General features: G+C 49.1%; 1 protein-coding gene across 1 annotated transcript in view; it reads left to right on the forward strand.

The window, feature by feature from the left end:
- Window positions 1-9,667, forward strand: part of TMEM104 (transmembrane protein 104) — a 97,874-nt gene extending 88,207 nt beyond the window's left edge. Inside the window, exon 10 of the mRNA XM_019517829.1 lies at window positions 5,144-9,667. Within this exon, the coding sequence (XP_019373374.1) occupies window positions 5,144-5,904 (761 nt within the window). The 3' untranslated portion in view covers window positions 5,905-9,667. The remainder of the gene's footprint in view (window positions 1-5,143) is intronic.
- The last annotated feature ends 264 nt before the right edge of the window (window positions 9,668-9,931 follow it).

Here is a 9,931-nt window from a genome sequence, read left to right on the forward strand (position 1 = left end):
GCAGGGGTAGCAGTGGACATCGTCTTCCTGGACTTGCGGAAGGCCTTCGACACTGTCTCTCACCCCGTTCTCATTAAGAAACTGGGGGGCTGTGGTTGACACTCACACAGTCAAATGGGTGGCCAACTGGCCAGAGGGCCGCACCCAGAGAGTGGTGGTGAACGGGTCATTTTCGACCTGGAGGGATGTGGGCAGTGGGGTTCCGCAGGGCTCGGTCCTCGGGCCCGCACTGTTCAACATCTTCATCAGTGACTTGGACGAGGGGGTAAAAAGCACCCTGTTCAAATTTGCTGATGACACTAAGATGTGGGGGGATGTGGGCACACTAGAAGGAAGGAATAGGCTGCAATCGGACCTAGACAGGTTACAGGGGTGGGCGGATGAGAATAGGATGGGATTCAACACTGACAAGTGCAAAGTGATGCACCTGGGGAGGAACAACCGGCACCATACCTACAGGTTGGGGAACTCCCCTCTTGTCAGCACGGAGGCGGAAAAGGATCTTGGAGTCATCATTGACTCCAAGATGAACATGGGTCGGCAGTGTGGGGAGGCAGTTAGGAAGGCCAACCGTACCTTGTCATGCATCCACAGATGCATCTCGAGCAGGTCCAGAGAGGTGATCCTCCCCCTTTATGCGGCACTGGTCAGGCCGTAGTTGGAGTACTGCGTCCAGTTCTGGGCGCCACACTTCAAGAGGGATGTGGACAGCATGGAGAGGGTCCAGAGGAGGCCGCTCGCATGATCAGGGGCAGCAGGGCAGGCCCTACGAGGAGAGGCTGCGGGACCTGAACCTGTTCAGCCTCCACAAGAGAAGGCTGAGGGGGGATCTAGTGGGCTGTTACAAACTAGTCAGAGGGGACCAGCAGGCATTGGGGGAGTCCCTGTTCCTACCCTGGGTGTCTTTAAGAGGAGGTTAGATAAACACCTTGCTGGGGTCATTTGACCCCAGTACTCTTTCCTGCCATGGCAGGGGGTTGGACTCGATGATCTGCTCAGGTCTCTTCCAACCCTACAAACTACGAAACTATGTAAATGCGACCATTGTGGTCTCCAGCGTGGGCTGGACATAGCAGCCAGCCTGAAGGTCTCCACTGAATAGTTAAATGCTGCTGGAGTTCCTTGTGATTAAAGCCCAGGTGGCTGGGGACAGGCCAGCAATGACTGCCAGTCTCTCGTAAGAGGACTTTGAAAAAGGCATGCAGGTGCTGAGGCTCACCAAGAAGTTCATTCAGTCCTGTTGAGTGTGAGAGCAGCTTTCCTGGGTGCGAGAAGCAGAGGGTTAAGCAAGCAGCGTGCACCTGATAGGAGAGGGTTTTTTAGAGAAGGAAATAGGTCATTGTCTACCCTTGACTGAGCAGAGATGGTAGAGATTTACTGTCTCTCTTGAGCAGGGAATGAGGTGCTGGCTTTTGAGTTAAATATAGTTGCGATATGGCAGAGATACAGGCATGGGCTCTGCGAGCCGAGCAGTTCTCCCAAAAGAGGGAGAAAAATGAATGTCCTCAGCTTGCATTTTCCAGGCAGTCTGCCTTGCTCTTTCATTCCTTCGTGCTGCCTCTTTTCCTTTTCTGTGTCCCTGCTCCTGTGAGCCTGTCCACGTCCATGCCATCCTGAGGCAGGTTCCTGGTGGTTTCAAGGTCTTTCTAAGCTTTTACTGGAATGGAGTAATAAAAACCTTCCAGAATCTCTGCAGTCAGTCATTGTGGGAAGATGAGACGCTTATGAGAGAGCTGAAAACGCCCTTCCCGTGACAATTACAACTAGCAATCCAATGTGCCTGATTGCTCGGCTGTAATTAGAGCTGGAAGAAGGATGCGAGTACCCCGAGCAGAGACCTGTAAATGCTTCTAGCTGTCACTACTGTTTGGTCCCTGATATTCCCAGTGTGGCCCTTCTCCATCATAATGGGTCTGGTTTTACTGGTTTACTTTGTAGGCCCTTCCATATTTATGGAGAAACATTAGCCAGATTTAGCCTGTCTCACTGGAAAATAAAAGATATGGAATTGATTGCTCCAGGGGGGCCATAAAACACTGAGCGCAGAGACCTGGGGTGGATGGAGTGCATTCAGCGTGATGTCCTGGCGTCTTCCAGCATGTCAAGAAAGGATGGGTGGAGGAGCATGCTGTGGGGGTGCCACGGTGGGGAACTAGATGCAAGGTAGTGGATTGCATAGGAGGTTAGAGGGGAAGTGGGTACCCTACAGGTTTCAGAGCCTCACCCCCAGGTGCTGAGTTTCTGGAATTAGGCAATCCATAGTTGAGTGTTTCAGTCTTGGGCCAGGCGCTAAAGCACGCGGTTGACAGCCCAGAGTTCACAGGTTCGAGGCCGCAGCGGAAGCGCTCCTGGCACGGCCCTGTCAGATTCCAGCGGATCTGCAAATTCAGCTAAATGCCATGTCACGCCACAGACACGAGAAGAAAGGAAGGAAGTGTTGGGGCAGTGAAATGAATAGAGCAAATCCCAGATAATTCACAAGGGTTAGGTTCCTAGTCCCCCTGCAAAGATGAGGGTGTGTGAATTAGCTGGGGGTCTACACAGCTGCAGCAAACAGCTGTGCTAGGATGGCTGAGCTGCTCTGGGTTATTGCTGTGCTTCTGTTTCAAAGGCTGCTCCTCTGACCCCTGGAGGAGCTCCAGCTGATCAGGAAAATGATGCCCTGTGAAGTAAAAGTGGCGGGAGCAGGTTGCCACTAATTTGGCCATCTTCTGTGAATTAAGTGGCTTGCAAACCACGCAGGCATGAATGAGCTGGGTTTTGCTGGAATTGCTTGACCCACTGGTGACGCACCTGGCAGCTCGGGGTTGTGTTTGGATCCTTGGAAACATGCTTCATCCTGGCTTAATGCAAAAGACTCTTAAAGGCAGAACCAGGGGAAGCTTTATATGAGTTTCCCCTCTAAGCAGGATGCCTGTGAATATACTCTGTGAAGGCGTATTTGGATCCCACGCCTGTGCAAGGCAATCCAGTGGGTGCTGAAGAGTAACTTTAGCTGTCGAACGAGCGAACTTCCTTGTCCCCACAGCAGACGCCCAAAATTTGTAGCACGGTGACGGTCTGCCTGCTCTCACACTTGCTGCATGGAGACTCGCCGCTTGGTTTAATTTGTCTGCTGTTTTATTTATGACATGGAAAGTTGTCTGTAATAGGAATGTCAGCATTTTGTTATTTTTTCATTGCCTGATAATTCATAGCTGTGCTTAGGCCTCGCAGCCATTGCAAGGAGACAGTTGTACAAAAGCCAGGGCAGCCCAGGCTGGCCCATTCATTATGAATCTCTGACTGTAAATCCTGCTTTTCATTGCTTGGGCAGGCAGAGTTGTTCACTCTTCAGTAACCTGAACAGCCAGTGACCAGGCCTCCCAGGTTTGCTGTGACTTTGATAATACCAGGATTTGTTTCTACTGGTCTTATCACTAGACTATTATCCCTACTAGGGGAAATAATGGTTTCTGACCCAGAATCTACCTCTGGGGCCTAGTGAAGCCTTTATTTCCCACCTTCAGGTTTCTCTTGCCCATTGCAAGTAACTTTTTTTTTTTACTTTGACAGGCCAGTAAAACATCATTAGGGCTTTTTTTCTTTTGCATTGTTGAGGTAAAGGACAGGCAAGCAGATTTTATGTGGAGACCTGATGAATTTTAATGGCCATTTTTCAATCCTGCTTTTAGTTCCTCCTAGGCTCGCTCTTCCACTTGGGACTAGTTGCAGACAGCCTGTTCTTCATGCCTGGGAAATGGCCGGAGCTGGTTGCTATTCTGCCCCACTCCGCAGATTCTAGCAGCTGCTCGCGAGCTTTCCAGTCTCCCTTGTACACACAACGCTTGGGTTAATGGTGCCAGGACTTTGGTGTTGGCTCTGTGGCAAATATCCCTTGAGCATCTGTGCAGATGAGGATGATTGGGGGGGGGTATGAAAAAACCTTACAAGGTGCGTGGAAAGAGACGCCCTTAGATGAAGAAGTGGTGATTGATTCAAGGGCAGCAGCATCACGTTTTTGAAAGGCCCAGACTGTCTGTTTCCTAAAATGGCCCTGGAAAAGAGTCCAGTGGAAGGCAGCAGCAGTGGGGCACATGAGTTATGAGAAAAGGCTGAAGAAACTGGGCTTGTTTAGTCTGGAGAAGAGAAGACTGGGGTGGGGATTTAATCACAGCCTTCAGCTACCTGAAGGGTGGCTCCAAGGAAGATGAAGCTGGACTCTCTTCTCAGTGGTGGCAGGTGACCGAACAAGGAGCAATGCAGGTTGCAGGAAGGGAAGTTGTGGGACCTGGTGACCGTCATTGGGACCTGGTGACTGTCTATAAACTCACTAGGGGGAACCAGAAGGGTTTGGGGGAGACGCTGTTTCCCCTAGCGCCCGCTGGCATAACAAGGAGTAATGGGCACAAGTTGATGGAGAGGAGGTATAGATTGGACATCCGCAAAAACTACTTCACAGTTAGGGCGGCTAGGAGCTGGAACCAACTTCCAAGGGAAGTGGTGCTGGCCCCTACCCTGGGGGTCTTTAAGAAGAGGCTGGATGCCTACCTGGCTGGACTCATTTGAGTCCCGTTTTTGTTTTGGGGTTTTGTTGTTCTCCCGCCCTGGCGGGGGGTCGGGCTAGAAGATCTACTAGGTCCCTTCCAACCCTAAATCTATGAAACTATGAAACTATGATATTAGGTAGAGCTTTCTTGCGAGGAGCGCAGTAAATCACTGGAACAGGCTATCCAGAGGGGTTGGAGAATCTCCATTGTTGGAGGTTTTTAAGACCCGGCTAAACAAAGCCTTGGCTGGGATGATCTAGTTGGGGAAGGTCCTGCTTTGAGCAGGGGGTTGAACTAGATGACCTCCTGAGGTCCCTTCAAAACCATCATTTTCTATGATTTTAAAAGGGTGACAAATATGCTTGCTAAAAAGCAAATTATAAGCCTTTTACCATGTGAATTTCATCTGCTGTACAGACTGCTGCTGAAAGTAATGAAATGATAACTCCCTTGTATGTTCTTTATTATGCACTGCCACCTTTTTCAAAGAGAAGCGTGCCTTTCTTTATCACTGCAGCTGCAGACTTGTATCAAGATGTGGTGCAGAGAGTGCCTGTGCTGGAGGATAGTGTTATGTTGAGACTGGACTCACAGTGTGTTCTCTTGTTTTCCAGCATTCATCATCATGATTATTCTGGCCCTAATCCGCATCGGCAAGGGCCAGGCAGAAGGTCACCCATCTATGGCAAACCTCTCGGGGATCCAAAATCTCTTTGGGGTGTGTGTCTACTCCTTCATGTGTCAGCACTCTTTGCCATCGCTCATCACTCCAATCTCCAAGAAGAAGCATGTGAACAAGCTTGTGCTGCTCGATTACGTCTTAATTCTGGGTTTCTACAGCCTCCTGTCCTTCACCGCCATCTACTGCTTCCGCAATGAGACCCTTATGGACATGTACACGCTCAACTTCACCAACTGTGACATCATCAACATTGCCTTCATTCGCTACTTCCTGGGTCTTTTCCCTGTCTTCACCATTAGCACCAACTTCCCAATCATCGCTGTGACTCTGCGGAACAACTGGAAGACCCTCTTCCACCGGGAAGGTGGGACATATCCATGGGTGGTAGACAGGATTGTCTTTCCGGCAATCACTCTGATTCCCCCTGTGGTGGTGGCCTTCTTCACCCATGACTTGGAGTCCTTGGTGGGTATCACTGGGGCTTATGCTGGCAATGGGATCCAGTACATCATTCCAGCTTTCTTGGCATACTGTAGTCGAAAGGATACTCAGTTGGTCTTTGGTAGTGGTACGGTAAACAAGCATCTGTCCCCTTTCCGGCACACCTGCTGGATCGGGTTTGTGCTGGTCTGGGGTTTTTCTTGTTTAGTGTTTGTGACTGCAAATATCATCCTGAGCGAGCCAAAACTCTGATGGGGCAGTTGCACTCTCCTCCCTGGGATCCAAGATTTCAACTCTCACTGTAAGACTCAGGTTAGTGTAGGGGAGGACAGAAAACCAAGTCTTTCTAAGCAATCACCTTGTCAATGCAGGTTTGATGAGGACACGAGGATTTCCTTTACACCGTTACCGTCACAGGTGACTTGCTCAACTCCTTTCAGTTCTGATCTGCAGACTCGTTATATGAAGCCATGGGCCTGCGCTCTTGGAAGGCTGCATGGTAAAAGAGCGTCTGACCATTTCTGCCTTGAGCTCTGGTACAGAGCATCTTCTTCTCCGTCCAGGAGTAGCCCCCTTAGTGCTGTGGACTTCAACAGGAGGCTGTTCCTCCTTCACCCACTCCTCCTGAGAGCAGAGTGAGTCTCTCTGCCAGAAGTGGGGAACCAGGATAGCTGCTAACAGAATCTGATGGCAGGCCCACTGTGTTAGCAGAGTCCCCCTCCATCCCACTGAAGTTGCAAACTTTTGCCTACACTAACAGCTATCTTAGTGTCGAGGTGGGGAGTAAGGATGGGGAGAGGATAGAGGAAGGAGCAGTGGTCGTCTTGGATGTGACGACTAGGCTGGTTACCAATTTGTTCTCCATTTGTTACTCCCTTGGCCTTTTTATTTGTCCTGTGCTCTATGGGATGCACGCGTAGACTCAATGGGTCTGGGTTAGTTTTTATCTGTTATTAATGTTCACTACTAGCGGTTTTCTGGTTGTCTTCTAACACTCCCTTTGGAGGCCAAACTAGCTGCTTAAGGCTCTGACTCCCAGCTTCTTTCCCCCTTCATTACTACCCCTCAGCTACCCACAGTGGATGCCAGCGCACTAATTGGGCAGGCCCTGCTCGTGCTGGATAACCATATTCCTCAGCAGAGGAGTTAAAGTGGGAAGCCTGTCTTTCCCCAGCTCTTTGGCACTGCTAAGTGGCCTCAGCTGCCAGAGCAGACCTGCTTTTCACAAGAACACTGGTGCAATAGGGCAGACCCCATCTACAACGGTCGGGATCCCTGTATGCTGGAAGGTGCTAATTACCCCTTCGTGCTGCGCATTAGACCTGCAAGAGCTCTTGCTGTGCATCCTGCCGCATTTCCAGTCTCCAGCGCTGGGTAATTAGGCTCAAAAGGAGCTGGGTGTTAATTCAAGAGGAGAAAGCTGGTGCTAAGTGGAGAATGCAACATTGTGCTGTTTACTGTGCCTGTTTCATTGCTGAGAGAGAGCTTGCTGGTATTAGGGAGGGGAGAGAGGGTAAGATGGACTAGGTGTCCCAAAAGCCATCATCCTACTTTTAAAGCTGTCCCTGTGCTTCAGGTTAAGAGTGTTTCTTGTCGCTGCTTTTGAGACAGGGTTTGAATTATTCACCCTCCAAAAACTCAGCACAGACGTCTCCAAGATCGGAGGCTGATGAATGTTTCGGTGCCTGCTGGTGAGCTGCCTGTTTTATTGGACAGTGTGGCTTGCCCTCTTGATCTGAGGCTGCTGCTGGCCTCTAACACTACAAAGTGACTTACAGTTTTGACTGCAGCAGTCTGAGGATCTTGGTTAAAGGTCATAAAAGCTTTAATAACAGAAGGAAGAACTATCACTGTTGAAACATTTTTAACCTGAAATATTTTAAAGCCCCCTTCCTCCACCCCATGGTCTTAAACCAAGTTGAAAGCTGGCTGCCAAGCTTGGGTAATACCTATGCTTGCCCCCTGTACTGCTGCTATATTAAATGTCACTTCTCACCAAGTGAGCTCTGAAATGCAGGCTCTTCTTAATCAAGTGTTGTTTTTCAAGTACAATTTCCTAGCTTCCGCATACCCTGAAACACTTCCTGCCATGGGAATATTCAAGTGGTTGGGGCTGCAGAAAAGCACTGGTTTTTTTTTGGTTTTTTTTTTTTCCTTCAGCAAAAAATAAAAATATCCTTCAGCCCTGAGACATGAAGATGTCCTTGGTGCAGTACATAAAGCAGGATCTGCTGATGGGGCAAGGGGAGTCTGTGGCAATCCAATAAACCTGACTGTCCCTTACCTCCAGATGGCTCATAAACTTAGTTTGGCAGCCCTTACTGGCACATTGGGTAGGTACCTGGGTGGCTTTGACTGCTACAAAAAAAGCTGCTGTGGCTCCTTCAGGGCCAGGTTACTGAGTGGTTGGAGAGAGGGTATTATTGAGGTCAGAGTCCTATTCTGGGTTAAGAGAGTGAAAGCCCATACGCCAGCTTGGAGGTCAAAGGCACCTGCTCAGTTTGCTTGTTCTTGTGGCTTGTACAAAGTCTGAAAGGCAGGGATGGGATGGATCACAGGCACTGTTGTAGGCCAGGCTGGGCCATCCTGTTCTCATATGCTCAGGGCTGGCCAAGGAAGTGATAGCTTTTGTATATGGCTAGTGACCAAAATGATCCCATGAAATAAGTAAAAGCACCAGGTGGCACGAGGCCCCTCTTAGTGTGGGCACAGCTGGCCTCTCTCGCACTCCAAGGCCATCTCCATGAGCCTGTTCCTTGAGTCAACAAGCTGAGTCTCTTGCATTGTATCTTGCTGACAGCACCAGGACACACTGCATCCTCAAGTGTCTGAGCAAATGGATAAACTTCATTCTTTCCTCTGCTTCCAGCACTGTCAAATACTCAGAGACTCTCTTTCCACCCCCCTACACGCACAGTCTTTGGCCTGGACAACTGCCAGAAACCCATCTCTCTCGAGAGCTTTCCACGGTACAGGAGCAAACTTCGAGACCAGTGTGTCGGGCAGAAGCTGTTTGCGTACAGCAGGATGAGCAGGCAACATAACCTGTCTCTGATCTCCTGGCAAGCTCCGTCTAGGACTCTAGTGACCCCCTGACTGCCAAGTTCGACCTTTTTAGTCTGAACGGGTTTGACTGTACATGGCAAAGCACAAAAGCATGTACACCCTCTTTGTACTGGAAACCAGTAGGTCACATTGGACTGGGACCGAAACAGCTTGCTTCTCTTCCACTAACCTCACCCTGCGTGGCCATGTGGGATTCCACAGCTGGCCGCCTGCTGAAAGGGAGATTATTTTTAACCAGCTCTTATACGAAATGTGCCTTCTCTTCTCTGGCTTGGATTATCCCCTCTCCTCTTGTTAAATCTCTTTTTTTTGAATGTTGCACAAGGGCAGTTTCTAAGGGATCTTGATACAAACTGTGAACTGGTGGCATAAACCAGCCTTGATTTAACGGTGCAGCGAGGTCTGCCTTCCTTGCTACATTATGGAAGAAAGGCCTCTAAGGTCATTTAACCTTGGTGTCTTTTGATGGCACCCAACTGGAAGAGCTGTCGTCCTTATGGATGAAGATGATAGATGTTGGTAAGATTTTCTGGACACCTGCCATCCTTGAACAGCAAAAGAATCCGCTATAGGAATTGGGACTATTTATAGGAGAAATTCTGCCGGGGGGGGGGGGGATGGAAATATTTATAGCTGAAAACATGAAAAAGAAATACCTTAAAAAGTTGAAGGGAGGGTTAGATGGATCGAGCTAGAGCAAGTCGCTCAGTTTGATTGGGCTCATTGACAACAACCAGGGAGATAATCAGTCACTGTCCTGGCTCAGTGTGGTGCAAAAGCTCGTCTCCTCCTGTCCTATTTAAGAATGAAATTATATTTTTAATTGGATATTATATACTCTAACAGTCCATTATTATGGATCCTCACCGTGGTGCACTCTCAGCTTGTCCCAATGTAATTATTTTTGGAGGGGAAAAAAAGCATAACAAATAAATGCACATTATACATCTGTTTTGGTCTGGCCTCTTCTTTTTCTTTCCTTCCTCTTCCTGTGAGCTCCTGTTGTTAGTCCATAGGAGAAGCCAGAGAGGGCAACAGCGGTGGTGATGGCTTAGCACACTTAAAGCACTGGTGTGCTCCCCTTATTAGCCTCCTGCTTCCTGCATCTCTAGGTGCGCTCTGAAAACTCGATTAAAGCAGCCGTACGATACCCTTCTCCATTACATTTCTGTACACTTAAAACTAAACAAATTGAATCATTCCATTGCCTCAG

The sequence above is a fragment of the Gavialis gangeticus genome, unplaced genomic scaffold (assembly GCF_001723915.1).
Source record: "Gavialis gangeticus isolate Ggan-Ray unplaced genomic scaffold, GavGan_comp1, whole genome shotgun sequence".
In the NCBI taxonomy this organism is placed as follows: Eukaryota; Metazoa; Chordata; order Crocodylia; family Gavialidae; genus Gavialis; species Gavialis gangeticus.